Source organism: Salvelinus fontinalis, chromosome 20, assembly GCF_029448725.1.
Source record: "Salvelinus fontinalis isolate EN_2023a chromosome 20, ASM2944872v1, whole genome shotgun sequence".
Classification (NCBI taxonomy): domain Eukaryota; kingdom Metazoa; phylum Chordata; class Actinopteri; order Salmoniformes; family Salmonidae; genus Salvelinus; species Salvelinus fontinalis.
The window spans coordinates 25470660-25496975 of NC_074684.1; the positions used below are offsets into that span (position 1 = coordinate 25470660).

At 42.8% G+C, this 26316-nt stretch overlaps 1 protein-coding gene across 2 annotated transcripts in view; it reads left to right on the top strand.

Annotated features, from left to right (window-relative positions):
- The window catches only part of LOC129817573 (transcription regulator protein BACH2-like), a 115763-nt gene extending 89447 nt beyond the window's left edge, over positions 1 to 26316 (top strand). For both annotated transcript variants that reach the window (XM_055872965.1, XM_055872966.1), the window contains exons 3-5: positions 2232 to 3809; positions 15606 to 15812; positions 20107 to 26316. In XM_055872965.1, coding sequence (XP_055728940.1) covers positions 2232 to 3809; positions 15606 to 15812; positions 20107 to 20592 — 2271 coding nt within the window. In that variant the 3' untranslated portion in view covers positions 20593 to 26316. The remainder of the gene's footprint in view (positions 1 to 2231; positions 3810 to 15605; positions 15813 to 20106) is intronic.

Here is a 26316-nt window from a genome sequence, read left to right on the forward strand (position 1 = left end):
ACCATTACATCTAGAACAGTAGTTAACCTATTATAAACAGATCTGTAGCAATGAGGTTTGTAGTATGCTATATACCCAATGCATTCACGGCATATTGGCTATTATATTTATAATTATATTTAAAAAATGAAGGTATATAATCACACTTGTAATAGATCATTTGTTGTATTAGTTTTGAGGCACAGCTGATTGAGCATAATAATTATCTTTTTATTTTATTTTACTGGACTGATGGCCTGCATCTGATGGTCAGTCTGAGGGGGGGGGGGGGGGTTTAGCAGCGGTGAGGTTGCCTCTCACCTGACTCATCACCCCTCCGCTCCTCCTCCCTCCGTTGAGAAAAGGGAACACAGTCTTCCAGCGGATGGCGAAACTCAAGTCGCACTACATTATTTCTGCCTCTTGCACCAATTCATGTTGTTAATCCGATGTCCAGATAAAGTAAAATATTCCGCGATATAAAAATAAATAATAATAACTGCTAATAATAACAACGCAAGCTTATCCAAACACTTTGCTATAGTCATTCATTACAGCTGCAGCGCTGGTTGTAGCATTTTATGGCTTATAAAAGTGTTGAACAACGTGTTGACAGTGCTGAATAACAACTTAAACATGAACTCACTCATAAAAACAGCAGCGCTTTGCTGTATTTGTTGAGTCTCTCTCTAGTCAAAATCTTACAGCATCAATTTTGCTGTGCACTTAAGGCTTATTTTGACAGTCTATGGCTTCAGGGCACAGTGCAGACACGGTGATCTGAGCTATCTGATTGGCCAGCCGTAGGCCTGTAGGTGCACCTGATTTGCTCTCTGGGCCTGCTGGGTCAGCGGAGTAATAACTTCAGACATGAAATGGTTCAAAATGGGAACACTTTGCCTTCCCTGCACGAGGGCTGCTGAATCAAGTGCACCTACCGCCAACATCACGAAACAAATAAAAAAATAGGAACGCTTCATCGTTGTTTTTTTACCTAAATGTTTGGTGATCGACTAGGAATGCCTCGCGATCGACGGGTTGGTGACCTAATGACCTAATGACCTAGAGTAATTCATCTTGTGTTGTTACTCCCACAAATGGGCAGCAAAACAACCAGTAAACACTGGGCTCTTTCTCCCTGCTCATTAAAAACACACTGTGAGAGCACGTTAAGTCTTGTACCGGGGTCTTTACATCGCTCAGGCAAAGAAAAGGTGCCGGTGGCACACACACAACAATGGCTATCCACCATTCAAAGTGGATAGCCTCGTAATTGCATTGTCAGCACACCTTGCTTTGTGTGTGGTTTGTGATGGTATTCATTGAGCAAGCATCTAACAGGGGAAATTCTTCATCAGAGACTGTTGTCAAACAGTGCTGTGTCCTACTGTTGCCTGAGCAAGGGGTGTGTCTCTCAAAAAAGAGCTTTCCTCTACACACACCAAACATAATGGTATTAAACAGCTAGCTAGCCTGGCTCCTTTCTCTTGTCTCTCACACCCTCTCTCTCTCTCACTCTCTTTCTCCCTCCCTCCCATTTTCTCTCCCTCCCTCCCTCCCTCCCTCCCATTCTCTCTCTCTCTCTCTCTCTCTCTAGCTACAGTAACAACAGTAGAAGAGGGCAGGTTTCCATAATTATCCTGCATTAAGTCTAAATTGAAGGATTCCCTCTCTCTTATCCTAGGTTACGCCACATGGTTGCAATAATGATAAGCCACAGTCTTTCAAACTGTTTGGCTTCACAGGCACTTAAAGAGGGGCTGCAGGGGACTGACACAGAAAGTGAGGCAGCAGCAGTAGCAGCAGGAGCAGCAGGAGGAGCTGCAATCCATATGGTCCTATAGTCTATATGCAGTCTGTGATGACAACAAAGGCTTCCTGTACATCAACACAACACAACACAGGGGTGGGTGGGAGCCGCCGGGGAGGGTGATAGGTCACCGTAGGGCGATAGGTCACCGCAGGGCAGACAGACTGTGGTAGCCCAGTGAAATGTCAGTATGTCAAAAGGGTTTTTGTAATGAAAACGGACTGGACACCCAAGCTGCCGCCTGCCAACCAGCCCAGCACCACTGGGTTTTATTTACTGGCTTTTTACAATGTTCGGTGCTGACCCGATAAAAGATTAACTTAGTACTTTACAGTGTTTGTTTGTGGTCATTAGAGCTGTCGGGTTGTCTCACCACACTCCAAGGGCTCAGAACAATGGCAGTGCTGATGGTAATGCTGGCAATTTCCCTGTTTTTTCGCAGGTCACTGCCAGGGGATTCGCCCCATTGTTGCAGTTTGCCTACACTGCTAAGCTGTTACTCAGCAGAGAAAACATCCAGGAGGTCATCCGCTGTGCCGAATTCCTGCGCGTGCACAACCTGGAGGACTCATGCTTTCGCTTCCTGGAGGCCCAGCTCCGCAGTGAGGAGGATGGCCTGCTGCTGTGCCACAAGGTGGCGCCGGCCGAGGGCAACCACAAGGCCGAGGACGAGAACATGCAGTCTGAGACGACAACAAAGGCAGCCTCCCCCCGGGCACGCCGGCGCTCTGAAGCCCTTTCCTCCTTGCGGCGCGCCCCGGACAAGGACCGGCTACCCGTGGCGGTGCCCAGTGACTTCAGCAACGTACGACTGGACTTCGACAGACACGGAGCATCCGACCTCCCCCGCTGCCCCAAATACAGGAAATACCAGTGGGCCTGCAACAAGCACAATAACGACACCTCCTCACACACCAGTACCTCAGGTTTACCAAGCACATTATTATTAAAGGAGACAAGCGGTGGCATCAGTTGCGGGGCGGTCCGGGGCCAGAGCATGTCGCCGGTGGCAGACATCAAAGTGGAGCCGCGGGCAGAGGAAGAGGCCATCTCGCTGTGCCTGTCAGGGGACGAGCAGGGCGGCCTGGACAAGGAGACAGGCATGGAGATGGACAGTGTCCCAGTGTTGTCCACCTCCTCCGCCAAGAGGAGCAAGTCCCCCACCTGCCTCCGCGCCTTCTTCAAAAAAGGAGCAGACCTGCCGGGTCTGCCCAATGTGTCGCAGCAGCTATTTGCCAACAGACTCGCCAGCGTCTGCCCCCAAGACAAAGGAACCACTCTGGGAGATCACAAAACAAAAGACTTCAGGCCTCTCACTGCTGGGGAGTTGGGCCTGTCTGTTACATCCCTGAAGGAGGTAGACGGCTTCCCTCTGAGGCTCTCGCCGCTGAACTCCACCTCCTGCGACGGCGACTGCAAACAGGAAGTGGAGATGGACCGCCGCAGTGTCATCTTTTCCTCCTCAGGGGCCTGTGACCGTCTGGGCTCCCCGGCGCATTCCTACCCCGGCGGGAGCTCTTTGGAGATGGAGCTCTCGGAGCACACGCCAATGGGCCTGTGGGCTGGTGCCAGCCAGTCCCTTCCCAGCTCCCAGACCTACTCCCCGAGCAGTGCCCCCTCCTTCGCCTCCGCCACCACCGAGCCCCCGCCGGTCCTCTGTCGCCCGCTGCCAAACACCAGCTGCCCAGTGCCAATCAAGGTGTGCTCGCGCTCTCCGCCCTCTGAGACCCGCACACGGACCTCCAGCTCCTGCTCCTCCTACTCCTACGCGGAGGACGGGAGCGGCGGCTCACCCTGCAGCCTGCCCCAGTTTGAGTTCTCCTCCTCGCCGTGCTCCAACGTGGCGCTCCGCCTCGCCGCCGACCAGCAGGAACAGGGCGTGATGGGGGGGGACACCCTCTTCAACCAGGTTCGCCCCAAGATCAAGTGCGAGCAATCGTACGGCACCAACTCCAGTGACGAGTCGGGATCCTTCTCCGAGGGTGACAGCGAGTCGTGCCGAGTCGATCAAGGGCGAGAGGTGAGTGACTTTGACACTATCACACTCTTCTCTCATGAGGTACACAATGCCTCGTACTCTCAGTCTCACCTTGGTGACTAATCATCATTATCTCACACTGACCTACATAGAGATCTTATTAAATTACAACCATACAGTGCATATACATTTTTCTAATTCATTATTTTACACAATATAATATAACAGCACTGGTAAACCATGGTTGACCAACTCGCTGACCAAAATTGCTGACCTTTATCCCATCATAAGAAGGTTCATCTCCATTCTAGTACTCTAATTCTATGGGGACCTAGCTCTCCAGGTCTGCATTAATAGTCATTAGATTAGATCATCATGTAATTGAAGCGGGAGTATTTTCACTAAAAGATTTACAGCACACCATGAACAGAACAGGGGCAAAGATGTGCTTTGATATTATTCATATGTTTTACACGCTGCTGGAGATCTGTGTAATGAGACTGAATAAGAGAGAGAGTCAGAATCAAGCGAACAATCTAGATCAATCTGAGCACACACACCCACACACACACTCCCGAGGAGGTGGTGGTTGTGTCGAGGGCTGTGATTGGTTGATCCTGTGGACGGGGAAGAGCTAGCGTAGTAGGGTTATATGACTGAGATGTAGATGGTCCATGGCGGAGGGGTCAGGACTCTGTCTAAGGATCTGAAGGCTTTCTCCTGGGGCTTTATCTCTGTCTCCCTAGCTGTCAGGGCAGCGCAGGCCAACTAGTTCATATTATCCATCCACAAACCTGGCATCTCTAATTAATTCCAAACAATCTGCGTATGCTAATTCCCAAGACACCTAGCTGTGCCATGACATTTATACTGCATTACCAATTAGATTTACAGGTAACTGCCAAAATAATGGAAACACTTGAGTAAATGAGGGATACAAAGTATATTGAAAGCAAATGTGTCCACACAGGTGTGGTTCCTGAGTAATTAAGCAATTAACATCCCATCATGCTTAGGGGTCATGTATAAAAATGATGGGCAGGCCATTATTTTGTCTACCATGGCTATGCCCCCATATGATAACAATGCCCCCATCCATAGGGTATGAGTGGCCACCGAATGGTTTGATGAGCATGTAAACCATATGACATGGGCATCTCAGTCACTAGATCTCAACCCAATTGAACACTTATGGGAGATTCTGGACAGGCGCATGAGACAGCATTTCCACCACCTAGGAATGGGCGGAATCCAGATTTTCATACCATCATAATGTTTCTGTACCATACCGGGGTACACGGTATAACCGGAGTGCAGCAAAGGGGCGCTATTTCAACAACAAAGAAACATTTAGGCAACAAGGATCTTGATCCAGGAGGGGATTGAATGTCTCTGCTGTAACCAAGAAGCTTGATATCTTGATATCTTGATATCTATCCACTTAGATGTTTTTTTTTTTTTTTTTTTTTTAAACATTTATTTTTTATTTATTCTTTATTTAACTTGGCAAGTCAGTTAAAAAAAAATCTTATTTACAATGATGGCTACTCCGGCCAAACCCGGACGACGCTGGGCCAATTGTGTGCCGCCCTATGGGACTCCCAATCACGGCCGGTTGTGATACAGCCTGGAAATACCCGGTATACGGTATAAATGGTATATAGCCCAAGCCTGGTGTCATTATATCACCCAAAATGGAGTTGCATCCCTCCAATGGAGTTCCAGACACTTGTAGAATCTATGCCAAGGTGCATTGAAGCTATTCTGTCTCATGTTGGCCCAATGCCCTAGTAAGACACTTTATGTTGGTGTTTCCTTTATTTTGGCACTTACCTGTACACCTAGGTGAAGGTAGCCTTTGTTGTTTATACACAAATATGGCTTATAGTGTATGTGACATTTCTAGTGTATAAACAATTAGATATACACCTACACTACTTGAAAGTGAAGGTAGGCTATGTTGTGTTATACACAGATAGAGCATAATAGTCTAAGTTTGAGCAAAAGTCTATGTTTGTGATAGTGATAGGACAATAGCAGTGTAATGAAAGAGAATGTAGCTGTTTAAGTCCTTTGGTGGAGGAAGGTCTGCTCTGTGTTGTGTCATAATAAGACTGCAGCCTGGAGCGCCGGCCGTGCTGCTGACAAGGAAGGATGGCCAATCCCCTAATCATCCCCTAATCCACCTGGCCTGACGACTGACATCCTCCAGACTGACTGCAGAACAGACTGACTGTTGTTGTTTACTTTGAGATCAATGAGGATAGATAGAATATAGACTAGCGAAGTTTATAATTATAATCAGGATGAAAACTGTTTTGTTCCATCAAAAAGAAAATGTAATATACACTACCGGTCAAAAGTTTTAGAACACCTACTCATACCTTGACACAACACAACTGATTGGCTCAAACACATTAAGAAGGAAATACATTCCACAAATTAACTTTTAAGAAGGCACACCTATTAATTGAAATGCATTCCAGGTGACTACCTCATGAAGCTGGTTGAGAGAATGCCAAGAGTGTGCAAAGCTGTAATCAAGGCAAAGGATGGCTATTTGAAGAATCTCAAAATATAAAATTAATTTTGATTTGTTTAACACTTTTTTGGTTACTACATGATTCCATATGTGTTATTTCATAGTGTTGATGTCTTCACTATTATTCTACAATGTAGAAAATAGTAAAAATAAAGAAAAACCCTTGAATAATTAGGTGTTCTAAAATGTTTGACCGGTAGTGTATATATTTTTTTTATTCATACAGAATACCTCTGATGCCTCTTCAATTTCAGCTTGAAATGATTGCATCTGTAGCATTTAGTTTTGTTGTAGGCAGACTTATTTTATCTTTACCTGAAGGAATAAGACTGTCCGCTTCTGAGGCTGACACCGTGAGAAAGAGAGAGAGAGAGAGAGAGAAAGAGAAAGAGAAAGAGAGAGAGAGAGAGAGAGAGAGAGAGAGAGAGAGAGAGAGAGAGAGAGAGAGAGAGAAAAACTGGTATGTTGCCATGGTGATCAGATTCACAGAGCCTAGTCCCCGTTTCACTGGGGTTGGAGCAATTTGGCAGGATTGAGCCTCCGACTGTGGAGGAATCCAGTCTTCTCCTGTGCACAAACAGAGAGCGGCAAGATAAACGGCCCTAGCAGTCATGTGTAATTATTACCTTAGAGGCATGGCACCCACACCCAGTGATTTATGAGCCGTTTGAAGGACTGCTTAATGCCCCGACTGTAAATTATAGACAAAAGATTTACAGCAATACAGCTGTCGAGGAAGGACAAAGCAGCCCCAAAAATTACTCTTCAAACATGTCCAGTTCCCTTTGTCATCTTGTGTGAGTCAATGTATGGATATACACTACACTCCATTGTTGATTAGTGGCTCACAATATCCACTGTCAGATCTCTATTGACCCACATGGACTCATATCTGCTAGCATTCCCCTTTACTGTCGCCTGCTGCTGATAAGATGTATTATGAATGAGACTGGCTGGCTGTGCTGGGTCTCAGATGCTGCTGCTGTGTGTGAGAACCTCTCTCTCAGTACTGTTTGGTTTATGACATGGCCTTATGGGTGGAGGCATAAAAGAGCACTTACATAATGAGCCTCAGTGTGGGGCCAAATGCGACCCTGCTCTGCTCCAGCCTTATCTGGTAACAAAAGTGCTACCTCATGCTTCCTGGGGCGCTGTTTTCTTCTTTCCCCCCAGTGAGTTGGCTGTACAAACAAACAGCTAGCTTCCAGGGAGACAGAAGGCTCTGGCTCTCCCTCTGTGTGTTGAAAGAGCAAATGGCAGCCAGGCCGGGTCCCACTCAGGGAGAGATAGCCGAGCAAGCGCCCGGCGCTGCTGCTGTTAAAAATAGCTGCAGCCCCAGCACTGGAAACAATGAATTCTGACAAGGAAGGAAGTTGTTAAACTGGAGGCTAATCTGACTGAGAGAGGCGATAGTCATTCAAGGTAGTCTGAGTCACTCAAGGTCTCCTGGCCGCTCCCACTTCAACCCGCTACTGAGGTTATGGGGTGACATATAGCAGACACCACACTACTCTGGGGTTACTTTTTAATGGCTACAATTTTACACGTTAACTGTGTTCAACTGTTTCCCATCTGGCACATATGACATATATTGAGTCAGTCAATAGGGTCAGGAGAGGGTATGCCCATATGTAAGCTGAATCAGGGCCTGTAATCATATAGTCTCAAACTAGGAGAGCTGATCATGGATCAGTTTTGCCTTTTCAGATCATAATGAATAAGATTGTGTGGACAGGGGGAGCTGATAATAGAGCAGCACCCTTTTTAAATACGGCTCAGTACTCCACCACCAGTCAATGTTTATGGCAGCAGGTAGCCTAGCGGTTAGAGCGTTGGGACAGTGACTGAAAGGTCACTGGTTCGAATACCCAAGGTGAGAAAATCTGTCCATGTGCCCTTGAGCAAGGCACTTACCTCTCATTTGCTCCAGAGGTGCCGTACTAACTGCACCTATGCGGTGTATGTGAACAATAAAACATCACTTTTTTTTTTTACTATACACCCAACAAAGGAGGAAACAGATATGGATTTCACAGTGATAAAGGAGAATTTAAGAGCTGAGACATCGCAAAACACAGAGGATCTCGGTGGAAGATCTCTGAGCTGTTTCCACAAAACATCAGTCTCTCTCTCTCCCTTGTGTAGGCGTTGAGCTCAATGACACATCGTCTAGTCACAGTACACTGCAAACATTGATCTGAGAGCGAGGTTGGAGTGATAGGGAAGTCGTGTTGATATATTGGCAGCACAATGTTTCCTATCTCACCACCAAACATTAACCCCGTGACTCACACAGGAAGTACTGTACACAGACCTAAATATCACTCCTGTTTTTTTGACAGTCAAAAAGTGCATTTCTCCACTTGAAATGATGCATGTGTGGTTAAAATATTATTTGGCATACAGTGTAAACCACAATATACTGATTTGGTGCAGCCTTTTGCCACAAGCCAACTGTATTTGAAAAAGTCATTAGTATGTTATGGATGGCTCGTTGTGAGAGGAAGGAGTGACACTTTTTATTTGTCTATTGAAGTGACTTTTATTTGTCTATTGAAGTGACTTTTATTTGTCCATTGAAGTGACTAAGCAAGCTGAAATTAGTGATACCAGCTGAGATTCCTATATAACAAAAGTATTGTAGGTTTTGTTGTTTGTCTTGTGTGCAGCAAGAGTATTGTGTCAGGCTGTTGTTGTGATGCCCATTGGGGGAAGGTCGGTTGCTGGGGCTGGCAGCTGAGATCCAACAGGCTCTATGTCAGCCTTAAGGCCACCTGGGACACTGACACGTTGCCATCTCCTGGGACCTGACATCCTGCAGTAGCAGTACACACAGCCCATCTCTTCATCACAGAGCCTCTCTAACTAACTCATCTGCCATAGGGGGTTCCGGCAATAACTCTTGTTTACGGGAGAACAAGATACTATAAGATACTAAAGGGGGCTCTGTAAGAGCATTACCTTCTCCCAGATTTCCATAGGATGCATGATGCTCTCTAATCACGTTATAAACCACATGTGATTTGTTGCAGGGTTAATCGCTGTGGATCTGGGAAAAATTTTGTATGTAAAATTTCAAAAATGTATGCACTCACTACTGGATAAGAGCGTCTGCAATTTTTCCTCTCCTTCCTCCCTCGCTCCCTCCTGGAGGCGTCATTTCACTAAAGTAGGGAATGGAGAAGTGGGGTGTATCAACGAGGTGATTCTGAGAATATTGAACCATTTTGTATCAACAAGGCTGCTCCAAGAATATTGATACTGCAACATAGTAGCCAACGAGGGGGCGGCTCGTGTAATTTTTTCCCTGAGCTAGTCTGCAACATTACTAAAATGTAAATGTAAAATGTTTATAGAGTCAACATAGAAAGACTTTAGTGTTCACATTTATGTTGATCGTACTTACCAGATAAAGTTCTCTTTTTGATGCAGAGATAGAGCCGCAGTCACAATAGCGGCACTCTAGAAATCAGGCAGGAGTAACTAATAGTAGACGGTTAGACCTTAAGAATGAATCAGAGTGGGACGGCCATTTTAGTAAATTGCTTCGACTTTCAAAGGAAATTGCTTGGAAAATTGGGAGTATTTATTTCCCCAGGGCTTGTGTCAATAGATGAGAAGGGACACAGTAGTAGGTGGCGCTGCATGCCTCTCTCCTGCACAGGACGATGTAGTGTTAAACTCCCTCCCAGGGTTCATCGTGGGTCACCAACCCTGCATGTGAACACTGGCAGTCAGGCTGCACAGAACCCACTGTCATTGTCGGGCTGCCCATGCATCTGACTCCCAGGGCTCGGCCCAGGTCTGGACCTGCAGGCAGCCAGCTGCCGAGCCTCTCTCTGTGTGTCTGAGGGGAGAGGAAAGTAGAGTAGAGCGGGACAAGACACACAGTGCTGCCCGGGTAACAGATGAGCCCTACTTTTCACCCAGGAACCATTTGGAGCATAATGACCCAGAGACAGTGAGACGGTAGGAGGGAGGTAGGAAGGAAAAGAGAAGGAAGATTGAAAAGAGGGGGGTGGGGGGTAGTGAGAATCCAGAACATGTTGGGTCTGAATTTATGACTGTCGTCGGAGCTGCACTCTGTCATCCTAGCCTTGTTACTGGACTGGTTCCCCTGGCGGAGCCACTAAATATAGCCTAGATATCCCTCCTGCGCTGCGCTGTGCGCCACTGCCAGGAAGAAAAAAGAAAATAGCCTCACAAGTTTGCTCGCTGTAGAAAGGTGGTTGGCTGTACGTCCCCTCCTCCCTTCCTCGTCACCTCCCTCCCTCCCTTCCTCTTCTAGCCTGTCTCAGTGAAAGAGCCCCCATCATTACACCAGTGTGGTCACTCCGTAGAACTCTATAACTATCGCTCATCATTGCATGGCACTCAGAGGGGTCATAATCACAGATAGAGTCATCTTCTCTTCGTTTAGATCACACGGGGCAGGCAAGATGTGTTCCATCGCCATGTAACCACTGCCATGTCCTGGCTAGTAGTGGGAGGGAGCCTGCAGGGCCCAGTGTGGCATTGATAGGCTTGGTCCATTATTTATTTATTAATGTGTTTACATGCACATGAGAAATGGTCTCAACAAGTCTCAAAGGACTGACTGAGGGCTTCTGATGAGGAAATTCAAGCTTCTCGCTCTCTCTCTCTGGGATAAATTGACATCTAGATTTGCTTTTCAGTGGAGAGTGATTTCAATGAATAGGCACCTTGCTTTGTCCTCTGAAGTGAAGCACTTACCCCAAGTGATGGGACCATCTGGTACAGAAAGAGCAGTGAGACGTTTTTCTTCTCCTTCCTCCCTCACTCCCTCCTGGAGGCGTCATTTCACTAAAGTAGGGAATGGAGAAGTGGGGTGTATCAACGAGGCGGTTCTGAGAATATTGAACCATTTTGTATCAACAAGGCTGCTCCAAGAATATTGATATTGCAACATAGTAGCCAACAAGGGGGCGGCTCGTGTCATTTTTCCCCTGGGCCTGCTTGTCTCTGTCTGATGTTATTGTGTTGCTTACATAGAAGTTGTACGTCTCGGTGCTCATTATATATATTTTTTAAACATCCCTACATCCACACTACAGATAAATAACTTAGCAATATTTAATTATGTTTTGCCAGCAAGATTGATCTGTTAGAATATCAAATTTTTATTGAAGAAGATGGAAAACAAGACTGATAGAGTGAGAGGTTGACATGCACTATACCAGAGGATGATAGGCTACAGGTAGGGGTTGGGGGTGTAGGCAGAGGATGATGATGAAGTAGGCCTACAGCAAGAGGTTCAAAAGTTAGCCCAACTAGGTAATCCTTAATGATTTGCATTATCTCAATTATAATTTTGTCACTGCATGAGAATGCACATTTGTTATAGCCTACAATTCGTATTGCCTAGAAGCCAAAATCAGGACATGGTGAAATGCTCTAAATAGCAAGTTGTTCAGTTGTGTTTTTATAACAATAGGCTACATGATACCAAATTGCACTAGCCTACTGGGCGAATTAATTAAAATATAAATTAGGCCTACAACAATCACAACATATATTTTAATAGCAATAAACAATATTTTTGTTTCGAATAAGCACCAAAAAGGAGGGCTTCCCCACCTCCCAATTCCCAATTCAATTAACCCCTGGCTATCAGATTACAACAAGGCTTATAAGGCCAAGTTCAAATGCAGATATCAAATTCAAAGCAAGCAACACACTGCCTAAGCAGCTGACCGGAAAAACAAACTGGTACTGTCTCTGCTCTCTGATTTCTAAAAGAGAGAGAAAAGGCCTTAACCTGTCTGGCTCTGGCGTTCCGCTAGCGGAACTCCTCCCACATTCCACTGAAAAGGCAGAGCGCGAAATTCAAAATATATTTTTTTGAAATATTTAACTTTCACACATTAACAAGTCCAATACAGAAAATGAAAGATACACATCTTGTGAATCCAGTCAACATGTCCGATTTTTAAAATGTTTTACAGCGAAAACACCACATATATTTATGTTAGCTCACCACCAAATACAAAAAAGGACAGACATTTTTCACAGCACAGGTAGCATGCACAAAGCCAACCTAACTAACCAAGAACCAACCAAACTAACCAAGAACCAACTTCATCAGATGACAGTCTTATAACATGTTATACAATAAATCTATGTTTTGTTCGAAAAATGTGCATATTTGAGGTATAAATCAGTTTTACATTGCAACTACAATCACAGCTACCGTCAGAAATAGAACCGAAGCAGCCAGAGTAATTACAGACACCAACGTCAAATACCTAAATACTCATCATAAAACATTTCTGAAAAATCGATGGTGTACAGCAAATTAAAGACAAACATCTTGTGAATCCAGCCAATATTTCCGTGTTTTACAGCGAAAACACAATATAGCATTATATTAGCTTACTACAATAGCCTACCACACTACCGCATTCATTCATCAAGGCACGTTAGCGATAGCAATAGGCACGTTAGCAATAGCGAATAAACCAGCAAGATATATAATTTTTGACTAACCTTGATAAACTTCATCAGATGACAGTCCTATAACATCAGGTTATACATACACTTATGTTTTGTTCGAAAATGTGCATATTTAGAGCTGAAATCAGTGGTTATACATTGTGCTAACGTAGCATCTTTTTCCCACAACGTCCGGATATTTTTCTGACACTTTTTCTGACACACATATTCTGACCAAATAACTATTCATAAACATAACTAAAAAATACATGTTGTATAGGAAATGATAGATGCCGTGTTAGAATTCTAGATGCCGTGTTAGAATTCTAAAAATAACTTAATTACGACATCCAGCTTAGGTATAGCGAGAGAGTACCCAAACGTTGGGCGCAAACGACTAGTACAACATGTTCGACAGATATATGAAATAGCATCATAAAATGGGTCCTATTTTTGATGATCTTTCATCAGAATGTTGTACAAGGGGTCCTTTGTCGGGAACAATCGTTGTTTGGATTTAGAACGGCCTTTTTCCCTCTCGATTTAGCAAGCACACTTGCCAAGTGGCGCGAATCTCTCCATCGTCAACAAACTCAGAGAACGGAACACGGCAAAACTCCCGAAAAAATGTCAATAATCTGATTAAACTATATTGAAAAAACATACTTTACGATGATATTGTCACATGTATCAAATAAAATCAAAGCCGGAGATATTAGTCATCCATAACGACAGCTTATCAGAAGGCAAATCCAGGTCCCTTCTCGCGCGCTCCAGAAAACAGGAAACTGGTGACACGTCATGCCGAGAGCTATTATTCGACACCAGATCAAGTTACACACTCCATTTCTTCTCTCACAGCCTGTCGACATCTAGTGGAAGACGTATGAAGTGCATCTAAACTTTTAAATATCAAGGACTTTAATAGGCAGGCCCTAGAAAAGTGCATCGATTTCAGATTTTCCACTTCCTGTCAGGAAGTTTGCTGCAAAAGGAGTTCTGTTTTACTCACAGATATAATTCAAACGGTTTTAGAAACTAGAGAGTGTTTTCTATCCAATAGTAATAATAATATGCATATTGTACGAGCAAGAATTGAGTACGAGGCCGTTTAAATTGGGCACGATTTTCCCCCAAAGTGAAAACAGCGCCCTCTGTCCTCAACAGGTTTTAACAGCCATTGTATTTTAATCGGGATTGGAATGCTTTTAGTCAAATTTTTGGGGGTTTACTTAAACATTTTGCTCTTGAGCTAGAGTATGGCCACTAACATACCCAGTTGACACCCCTTTTCCCTCCCGTTTGACTTTATTCCAGAGAGGCAGCCAAGAGGAGAGAGAGCAGAGCGGAGGAGAATGGCAGCTCCTCTCATCTTGCCAAGCTCTCTGGCTGTTTTACTCTGGCTCTTTGTTATTCCTCCTCTCCTATCTTCCTCTCTGCCATATCTCTTCTCCCCCAAGATACTCTGCTACAGTTCTCTGGTGCTATGAGATCTCGCTGGGGTGGATCTGTAGAATCTTAATTTGATCACTCCTTTTTTGCTATGAATTTTCCTGCATGTCCATTAATTATAAACCACATAACAATTTGCATTTCCTGTTGCTGCAGGATTATGTTCTTGCTGTAGCAAACTGGCTCAAATTAAGATCCTATATCTGTATCAAAAGGTTTGCCAGTACCTGAGAGAGCAGAAAAATCTGTCTATTGATGCTCTGTGGGAGAAAAATGATCACATCCTCCAGGATATTGTTAGCGAATCCATGCAACTAATATGGGGGGAAATTGTATTTTTATTTAGCAATTATAAGAATTTTATATTGCAAATTATTTATTTGAGGGGGGGGGGGGCTCAGTTGGGGTCTCAACCTTCTATTGAGAGTTTGAATGGTAGAATTCACAAGGTGCAATTTCGAAATTTTGTTGTGCATCAGCAGTTTTTCTCTTGATATATCAGTCACTGACAGTCACTCAATTAGCCATGTCAGCTAACAATTTTTAGATTGGCAAATTAGTTTAGCCAGCTATCTAAACTTGTAGTAAGGCCGAATACCAGCCAGGCACGCAGGAGACGGGGACCTGACCTCCAGGGGGCCCCCCATTGATTTTGTTAGTCACTTTCACTCAGATATCATTAACATGGCATAAGTGTGTAGAAATGTGTAGAATTTCAGGAAATGTACTTTCTCTTGCCATCAGGGGGGGGGGGGGGGGGGGGCAAATTATCACTTATTGCAGAAGAAAACAAAGCTGCACTCTGCCTTAACGGCCCCCTACGGGCTTGGGCCCCGGGACTTCAGCCCCTGTAAGCCCTTTCATTAATCAGGCCCTCGTTGCACTCTATGTGACTGTAGGTGTCAAAGAAAGCACAGATTTGCATGTTTCTTTTGTTCTGCAGTCCCTGTGGATTATTGCAGGTAGATAGTATAGATGTTACATATCATGCCCTCTAGATATCACCTGACACCAATATGGATGGGGTTGACAAGTCCCTGCTTGTCCCTCCTTGATCTGTCATGCTGGCACCTTTCCAAGCTAGCAGGGACAGATGGAGAGATACTAGTTTCTTAGATCACCTTGTCCCCCTCTGCCTGAGAATAGGTTTCAAGTTCAATATTTGAGGTTGAGAAAGAGAGAGAGTGTTGTAGGCTTACTAAACACGTGTTATGGAGGCACATTCTCTAGCTCTAGTCCTGACAGTGGTGCTCTTATGCCATCTCCTGGTGAAATGTGGAATTCCATGTCTAGTCACCAAACTCCTCTGTTCATTTACTCAATTAAAAAATGTAAGTCAACGCTGTATAAGGTCAGATGTGAAAAGTAATTCTCAATTTCTTTATTGGCAGGTAAAACTTCCTTTCCCTGTTAATCAAATCACAAATCTTCCACGGAACGACTTCCAAATGATGGTAAAAATGCACAAACTGACTTCAGAGCAGCTGGAGTTCATCCATGACATCAGGCGGCGGAGTAAGAACCGCATCGCAGCGCAGCGTTGTCGCAAGAGGAAGCTTGACTGCATCATGAACCTGGAGTGCGAGATCAGAAAACTGGTGAGTGTGTCTATAGATCTGCATGACATGTCATCCTCTCTCAGAGATATCCTGTAAAGGCTACAGTACATAATATATACAGTAGACCTACTGGCATTCCACATACACATATATACATGCACACACTGTCAGACAACTGCCTCCTTCTTCACACATAGGCTATTCTCATTTTCACACATTGCTTTCTTCTTTTTAAATCAACTTTTCGATCATACATTTTTTCCCCCTGTGATGGTTCAGTTCACAGGCAGGCAATAATATTGTAAACAAATAAAGAATCACACTGCTTTCTATAGATCAGGGTTGTCAAACTAATTTTGTCCCGGGGTCCGCATTCGGTCTTCAACAAGGTCCTGATGGTACATTGAGAATGGGTTATATTTCCTTGCGGTAGAAATGTGCAAGAAAATGTCCTCTGTCAATAGTTTTGGGATTTTTCTATGCTCCCTAACTGTCTAGCTTTCATTTTGGTGATTATTTTTATTTTTTTATTTTATTTTTATTTCACCTTTATTTAACCAGGTAGGCTAGTTGAGAACAAGTTCTCATTTGCAACTGCGACCTGGCCAAGATAAAGCATAGCAGTGTGAACAGACAACAACACAGAGTTACACATGGAGTAAACAATAAACAAGTCAATAACATGGTAGAAAAAAAAGAGAATCTATATACAATGTGTGCAAAAGGCATGAGGTAGGCAATAAATCGAATAATTACAATTTAGCAGATTAGCAGATTAACACTGGAGTGATATTATTAGCGAGCTGGACACAGTCAAGAAACTGTATGAATGTAGATCCATTATAATTTCTACACAGTTTCCATTTAGTTTTATTAATTTTAAAGTATATTGAGTTCGTTTCCCCAAACAAGACATTCCCAAATATATATATAGAGTACCAGTCAAAAGTTTGGACAAACCTACTCATTCAAGTTTTATTATACATTGTAGAATTATAGTGAAGACATCACAACTATGAAATAACACATATGGAATCATGTAGTAAACAAAAAAGTGTTCAACAAATCAAAATATATTTTACATTTTTGATTCTTCAAAGTAGCCACCCTTTGCTCTGAGGATAGCTTTCTCTCAACCAGCTTCACCTGGAATGGTTTTCCAACAGTCTTGAAGGAGTTCCCACATATGCTGAGCACTTGTTGGCTGCTTTTCCTTCACTCTGCAGTCCAACTCATCCCAAACCATCTTAATTGCAGCACTCCATTACTCTCCTTCTTGGTCAAATAGCCCTTACACAGCCTGGAGGTGTGTTGGGTCATTGTCCTGTTGAAAACAAATGACAGTTCCACAAAGCGCAAACCAGATGGTATGGTGTATTGCTGCAGAATGTTGTGGTAGCCATGCTGGTTAAGTGTGCCTTGAATTCTAAATAAATTACCAACAGTGTCACCAGCAAAGCACCATCACACCTCCTCCTCCATGCGGAGATCATCCGTTCACCTACTCTGTGTCTCACAAAGACATGGTGGTTGGAACCAAGAATCTCAAATTTGGACTAATGTCCATTGCTCGTGTTTCTTGGCCTAAGCAAGTCTCTTCTTCTAATTCGTGTCCTTTAGTAGTGGTTTCCTTGCAGAAATTCTACCATGAAGGCCTGATTCACACAGTCTCCTCTTAACAGTTGATGTTGAGATGTGTTTTTTACTTGAACTCTGTGAAGCATTTATTTGGGCTGCAATCTGAGGTGCAGTTAACTCTAATGAACTTATCCTCTGCAGCAGAGGTAACTCTGGGACTTCCTTTCCTTTGGCGGTCCTCATGAGAACCAGTTTCATCATAGCGCTTGATGGTCTTTGGGACTGCACTTGAAGAAACTTTCAAAATTCTTGAAATGTTCCGTATTGGCTGACATTTTCAGGTCTTAAAGTAATGATGGACTGTCATTTCTCTTCGCTTATATGAGCTGTTCTCGCCATAATATGGACTTGGTCTTTTACCAAATAGGGATATCTTCTGTATACCACCCCTACCTTGTCACAATACAACTGATAGAAATTCCACAAATTATTTTTTAACAAGGCACACCTGTTAATTGATTTTTTGGGGAGAAAAGTAGGTGTGTCCAAACTTACTACTGTACTGTATATATATTTATATTTTTATTACTCAAACCAGCCGCGGGCCAGATTGGACTCCCGCGGGCGGTATGTTTGACACCCCTGCAAAAGACCGTAGAGTAGTAAAACAATGTAGTGTCTATATACAACAGTTCTCTCCCTGAACATAACTAATGATAACATTTTTGACAGCGCAACAAACATTACCTTGGGATAGAGTGATATTAATTATATCAACACCATTGTGTCAGCACTTTCACGCCAGCTAACTGCCGTCTAGCTGCCACGCTGTCCATGTACAGTCAGGTGTGTGGAGGCTGGTGCAGGGGCCGGAAGGAGACTTCATTATAGAGTAGAGCATCCCCAGTAGAGTCCCGGCTGTATCTCTCCTATCTGTACCTCCTTGCTCCCGCGTTTCCATGGCATGGCGGTCTCTCACAGGCAGCTGCCATGCTTTTTCTGTGAGGGTGGTGGAGCTGCGGCCTCTGATGTGTATGTGTGTCAACCGTCCACACACACACACACACACACACACACACACACACACACACACACACACACACACACACACACACACACACACACACACACACACACACACACACACACACACACACACTAGTGCTATATTCTCCACAGAGGACTGACAGCCTTCCCCTTGATATCCCCCAGCAGCATCTTATATATGAGGACATCATCATCAAACCTCTTTCCACCACCTAGTTCCTTTTTACCTCAGTGCACACAGCACCCTGAAAGTGCTTGCTCATCACAAACTTAATCAACAGTATGCTCACGATTGAAACAAAAGATTTAATATATGCTTAGGGAGCAAATAATATAGGCCATGTGAATACTTTTATGTTGCTATGAAGAAATGAATACCATTCGTTATGTATCTACTGGATAGTTCATACTGCTGCTAGAGGATGTGTGGAGTGTTTACAGAACATTAGCTGCAGTCTCAAAGGGCTTAGCAGTATGTATGTGTCTCTTTGCTCATTGTCAGACCACAGCTCATGACATTAGTCCTCATCATTACAAGTCTCCTTCAGTAGCCTCCAACTGCTCTTAAATACAAGTAAAACTAAATGCATGCTCTTCAACTGATCGCTGCCTACACCTGCCAGCCCGCCCAGCATCACTACTCTGGACGGTTCTGACTTAGAATATGTGGACAACTACAAATACCTAGGTGTCTGGTTAGACTGTAAACTCTCCTTCCAGACTCACATCAAACATCTCCAATCCAAAGTTAAATCTAGAATTAGCTTCCTATTTCACAACAAAACATCCTTCACTCATGCTGCCAAACATACCCTCGTAAAACTGACCATCCTACCGATCCTCGACTTCGGTGATGTCATTTACAAAATAGCCTCCAACACCCTACTCAACAAATTGGATGCAGTCTATCACAGTGCCATCCGTTTTGTCACCAAAGCCCCATATACTACCCACCACTGCGACCTGTACGCTCTCGTTGGCTGGCCCTCGCTTCATACTCGTCGCCAAACCCACTGATTCCAGGTTATCTACAAGACCGTGCTAGGTAAAGTCCCGCCTTATCTCAGCTGGCTGGTCACCATAGCAGCACCCACCCGTAGCACACGCTCCAGCAGGTATATTTCACTGGTCACCCCCAGGGCCAATTCCTCCTTTGGCCGCCTCTCCTTCCAGTTCTCTGCTGCCAATGACTGGAACGAATTACAAAAATCTCTGAAACTGGAAACACATCTCCCTCAGTAGCTTTAATCACCAGCTGTCAGAGCAGCTCACAGATCACTGCACCTGTACATAGCCTATCTATAAATAGCCCAAACAACTACCTCATCCCCTACTGTATTTATTTATTTATTTTGCTCCCTTGCACCCCACTATTTCTACTTTGCACATTCACCTACTGCAAATATACAATTCCAGTGTTTTTAATTGCTATATTGTATTTACTTCGCCACCATTTTATTGCCTTTACCTCCCTTATCTCACCTCATTTGCTCACATTGTATATAGACTTGTTTTTGTACTGTATTATTGGCTGTATGTTTGTTTTACTCCATGTGTAACTCTGTGTTGTTGTATGTGTCGAACTGCTTTGCTTTATCTTGGCCAGGTCGCAGTTGTAAATGAGAACTTGTTCTCAACTTGCCTCCCTGGTTAAACAAATGTAAAATAAATAAATAAAATCATTAATATTAACTTTTGTGTCTATCAGGTGAACGAGAAGGACAAGCTGCTGACGGAGAGGAACCAGCTGAAGGAGTGTATGGGCGAGCTGTGGGAGAACTTCTCCTGTCTGTCCCAGGAGGTCTGCAGGGACAGACAGCTGAGTCCGGAGCAGGTCCAGTCCCTGAACCACCACTGCCCTGTCCTGAAGCCCAGCACCACCAACACCACCACCACTGCCAGCAATGCTGCCTCCAACAGCATTGACCTCATCACCCACTCCAGCTCAGCCACCCCGGAGCCCAGCTTCCTCAAGTCCTCCGGGCCCTCGGAGAGCGAGCCTGATTGGGCCATGGGAAATGGGGCTGATGGGGGGCCAGGTAGCAATGAGGCAGAGGGCCAGGAGCCACGTTTATACATGGAGTCGGGGCTCTCGTTCAATGAACAGTCCAATCAGACGGTGACGGTAGACTTCTGCCAGGAAATGACTGATAAATGTACAACTGACGAACAGCCGAGAAAGGACTGTACTTAGTAAACTGTGGTTTTAATATATGTTTTTTATTATTTAATTTCTAGTTTTTATTTTCTTCTGACAAACCCCTTCCTCTGGGTTGGTGAGATGTTCAGCCTCTACCAGTGTTCTTTAAACAACATGTTTGTTTTTATTTATGTATTTTTGTTGTCTTTTTATAGGTTGACACTACAGTTGTCTTAACAGCAATACTGTTCTCCAGGTATTCTCCTCTCTGTAACCATGACAGAGAGGAGGGACTTCCCACACAAAACTCCGCTCACAATGGTGCTCCACCATGCCCCGTCAGGAAGCAACCTCTACAGTGGACACACTGTTCTCTATCTATACAGTCTACTCACAGGGATGGGCAAAGATCACATCTTCAATTCAAACCTCAATGGACCTAACAGCAGCTCTCTTTGTCTCTTGATCTGCCTAGTTTCTATCTCTCTGTCTCTCTCTTTCTTTGTCTCTCTATTTCTCTCTCTCTCCTACTCTGTCTATTTTCCTATCACTATTTCTACATCTAACACTTCCTCTCTATTTCTCTATCTCACTATCTTTCTAATTCTCTCACTCTCTCTTGTGGCCCTTGTCACAGCAATTCAAACTCAGGAAAATATCTTCTGAATGTTCAACATGATTCATGGAAATAAGTATACAGCTTCTGTATATGAGAGGTTTCTGAAGCAGACTGTAAATGTTCATATGCAAAAATGTCTTTTGTACAGCAAAACGATGTGTACAGACAGTACCTTAACATTCCTTCTTTGCCTTCCTCAGCACTGAAACGCAAGAGAAAACGAATGATTTGGCAGGTGGTTCCCAAATAGCTATGTTCCTACACATCAGCAAAATCATTGTATTTGGATGTTGTAATGGTAACTTTCAAGTGCTTGCTTGGGCAGAACATAATAACGTATAATGCATGGCGCATGGTGACTGTCACAGTAATATTGTACAGGTAGTGGCTTAGACATTTATTTTTCACTGGGGTTATATCAAGTACCTTTTTGCTAAGGGAAAATATTTGCTTAGCTTTTTCCTGATTAAAGGAAAATTCCCCATAAGGGTGGATGTTCTTAAACTCAGGAAATCAGCTTGACACACACATTGTGTGTGTGTATATATATCACACACACACACACACACACACACACACACACACACACACACACACACACACACACACACACACACACACACACACACACACACACACACACACACACACACACACACACACACACACACACACACACACACACACACACACACACACACACAGATGTTGCTGGCGAGGACAGTGTAAAGTATGTTATTAATCCCTGGCTTGAGCAACATCCATTCAAACTTTGACACCTCTTCAAATGTGAAAAATAGTTTAGGCTTGTTGTGTTTTTAAGGAAACTTTCTTTCTTTTTATCAGTATTTAAAGATGCTTTATGTATGATGGTGAACCCTCTCCCAGACACCCATTGAATATCTTCAGTGTTATGTTTCAATGTTGTCGAGAAGTTTGATAGTAGACACCTTTTCAAGCTGAGGGACAGATATTCTGTCTGTAACAAAAAAACATACACAAAATATTTATATTTGACTATGGATACTTTCTCCAATGAATCTGGGCTCAAGATCAGGCACTTTCCTTCCAGCACCAGACACTCCATTGCAACTAGATCCTATAGCACTTCATAGAGGGTCTACGTCAGGTTCAGAACCCTGAAAACACTGATACTGAAGCACTTGAATTGGCACTTAAATTAAAACATCTTATTGATATAAATATATCTATGAAGACATTACATTCAAAAACCTAAAGCAATCAGATGTATTATCAAAAAGGAAGCCAACATAACATTTAGAGAGTGTTCACATCTTATATTTGTATTTCTTTAAGAATTGAATCATTTATTTGGGACTTGAGTTCATGTGAAAGCATGATATAGTAACATGTTTGCCCTGATTGTACATTTGTTGAAAACATAATATTCTGTGATGTGAATGCATGCTGCCTGTATATTTTACCTAGTTATTTTGTCTAGCTTATGTTTGCTTCTAACAATAGTGCTCAGCTAAATTATTTAGTCCATCTTTTGATGAACAATATTTAAGCAATAAGGCACCTCGGAGTTTTGTGATATATGGCCAATATACCAGAGCTAAGGGCTGTTCTAAGGGCTGTTCTTAGGCACCCCCGAGGTGCCTTATTGCTATTATAAACTGGTTCCCAATGTAATTAGAACAGTAAAATGAAATGTTTTGTCATAGCCATGTTATACGGACTGATATACCATGGCTGTCAGCCAATCAGCATTTAGGGCTCGAACCACCCAGTATATAATTACATTTATAACATAAATATACAGAAATAATCTTCGTATCTGTTGAACAGGGATGTGCTTGAAAATACAAAAAATGCGAAATAGAGACAGAAGCTGTCTTTACAGTGAGTGAATTCAATTGGAATAAAAAGCTTTACTCATAGCTTTAACTTCATTCAGGATGAAAAACTATACAGTGTCGGAAAGAGCGATATTATAAACTGAGTGGTTTGAGCCCTGAATGCTGCTTGGCTGACAGCCGTTGTATATCAGACCGTATACCACGCGTATGACAAAACATGTACTTTAACTGTTCTAATTACGTTGGTAACCAGTTTATAATAGCAATAAGGCACCTTGGGGCTTTGAGGTATATTGCCAATATACCACGGCTAAGGGCTGTGTCCAGGTACTCGGCGTTGCGTCGTGCATGAGCCCAGCCCTTAGCCATGATATATCGGCTATATACCCCCCCCCCCCCGTGCCTTATTGCTTAAATATACACTTTGATGACTGTCTGCAAATTCTTCTTGGCGTTACCCTGTTGCACCCTCTTGGACACAGCTGTGTAATACTCTAGTCTTGACTGATATCGAAAGCTGTTGTGATATTAGAGTGTAGCTTTGTAGAGTATGTCTGTGTTTGGCAGTGTGCTAGTCTGATTATTTGACCATTTAGATAAGTTTCCCTAAGATTTTAGTTAGATCCGTATACAGTCATACTTAGACAACTAAAACATGCACCCAAATATTAATACACACAGGATGCATGTCCAATGACGTCTGTTCCCCGGGCGCCGATGACGTGGATGACGATTAAGGCAGCCCCCCGCACCTCTTTGATTCAGAGGGGTTGGGTTAAATGCGGAAGACACATTTCAGTTGAATGATTTCAGTTGTTCACCTGACTAGGTATCCCCCCTTTCCTTATGTAAGGAAGGAGTGTAGAGCAGTTGTAATTGTTGTTTGCGAGGTTCTTCTTCCACTTTGGCTTTTCTCTGATTCATATGCTATCACTGTATTGGAACAATATACATCAGTCTCCATTATCAGGTACAAAACAGGAAACACATTTGTCAAATCATATGCAATTCCTACCCAATAAATGTACCTTTTCTTTCTCGTTTTCGACATAAAAGTGGAAAGCATAATGGTCCACCAGAAAGCACACTCTCATTAGGCTACACTTTGACAATGTGGGGGAAAATGGATTGAAATTCAAAAAGTTTCTATTGTCCTCGGCACATCAAAGCTATATCAACAGATATCTTTCAATATCTGTTGTTAGATGGCCTTATAATGCTATTATGATTAATATCGATGTTATTCTTTGGATAGCAATGAGTGCATAGCCTAATTCTGGTTTGTACTGTACGTACAATAATTCATCATTGTTTATTCTCTACCTAGAGCAACAAGATTGATATACAGTAAAGGTTGGTGGATGCAGATAGAAGCCCACTGGGCACAGACATTATTTCAACGTCTAGTTTTGATATACATTTGGTTGAGTTGTCGACTAAGGTAAATGCAATGTGTAATCAATAAAAAAGTTGACCATGTCATTGGATTTAGGTTAAAAGCTGGGTGAAAAATTTACAAAATTCACTTATGTTGATGACTTTTTGCAAATCCAATCAGTTTTCCACATTGATTCACTGTCATCACATTTAATTGTTGTGTTGTAATTACGTGTAAAGAACATTGATGCAACCAGTTTTTGCCCAGTGGGAGGTGATACAAAGTAATGAGGGGTTTTTAATGTAGCTCCTTACGCCGGTCAATTGCCAGTCCAGACCTCTTAGCTCTCTAGTTCTGAGAGAGCTACTCCATGCTTGCTATGCTGTATGGGGTGTTACTATGGTGACCAATGGTTGAAAGTAGTACATGGTCGGGTCATCTCTACAGTTACCTCAAGCATTACGGGTCAAATAAGCTTGTTGTGTGTCATCATCTCATTCACAGAGATTTGTCTGGTTGACCTAAACCAGGACTAGTCATTGGTCTTGTATATCGTCTCAGGGTGCCAAGCATTTTATTTCTCCATTTCTGAATCTGTAGCAGACTTTTGTATTTTAGCTGGTTTCTGGCTTTGTTTGAGTGTCTGAAAGTTTAGCTCACTTCTAACCTCTGGTCTTATACTCCTGAAGCTAATTTCTACAAATGCGGAATAATAAGCTTTGCACAATACAGATCAAACTCATTAAGAGCTGCAGAGAGAGTACTCAATACATTGGAGTAAACATACATATATATTTGAATTCTGTTTTGGTAGTAAATACAATATTTTGGGGGGATTTCTCTCAAGTTCCTTACCTCTGCAGATTTTTACAAGCCAAAACTCAAAAAACAGTAATGTTATTTGATTTGTTAACTGGCTATGGTAATTAGTTGGTGGATATTTGTTGTAAAGCTAGGTGCATTGAATGCATTATCTTTTTGAGAGGCTTTTGTGCTGTATTCATTTCTCGTTTTGTTTCACTGTTTTGTTTGTTTTAGTTGTTTTTGTGTGCTGCTTTGAAAGAAAAAACACTGTCTCTCCAACTCCAAAGGTTGTTCTTTTGAAAAGATGAACAAAACTTGCCTTTTTCACAAATTGCTCAACTTTATAATACAATATACTGGTATCTTGATTGAATGCACAGGCTGAGATCATTTTAGGAGTAAAAGAAAAGTTTGATATGTTTACAAAACGGTATTACATGTCATGATGTGTTTATTACATTTGCCATGTAAATAGAAATTGCTAGGTTAAAATTGGACTGAAGGTTAGTTTTCTGTTAACAAAAAACAATGTGTTTTCTCAACTTGTCTTTTCATTCAACTGGGGATGTTTCAGAGTTACATGGATACAAGTGCACCTCCAATTTTTGCCTTAGAACTTGCAGAGGCCATAGTTCACATTCAAGTGAAGTGAGTGTATGCAGGGGCCTACGCCCCCCCCATCCCTGAGTCACACCCAGTGCAGACCTTCTCACACTTATCTACCTGTGAAATCCTTCATACCTCTCATTACTGGTCAATGACTGTATCAGCAAACTTCATCAGGTGTTTTTTCTACATGCTTTTTACACAAATTATATGGATTATTGTATTAGTAGATTTTGGTTCATTCTTCTAAATGTAAAGCTCTTAAGCTTGTAGTCACAAAGTAATTTTTCTCTCGTTTTTCTAGAACAGTTTTTTGTTAATATTGTCAATTTGAAATAGCTGTTATTTGTTTATTCTCTATTAAGAGTTCTTACTTTTTTCATTTTGAAATGCTACACGACCCTAATGAATTAAAATGACTTATTAACCATTTTAAACACGGTATTGTGCAAACCCCATTTTCATTCATTTCAAATGCTAGTGTTATATAAATGACATTTTTGTCTAGACACCATTTCTGTTTATGAAATAAAGAAACATATCATGTA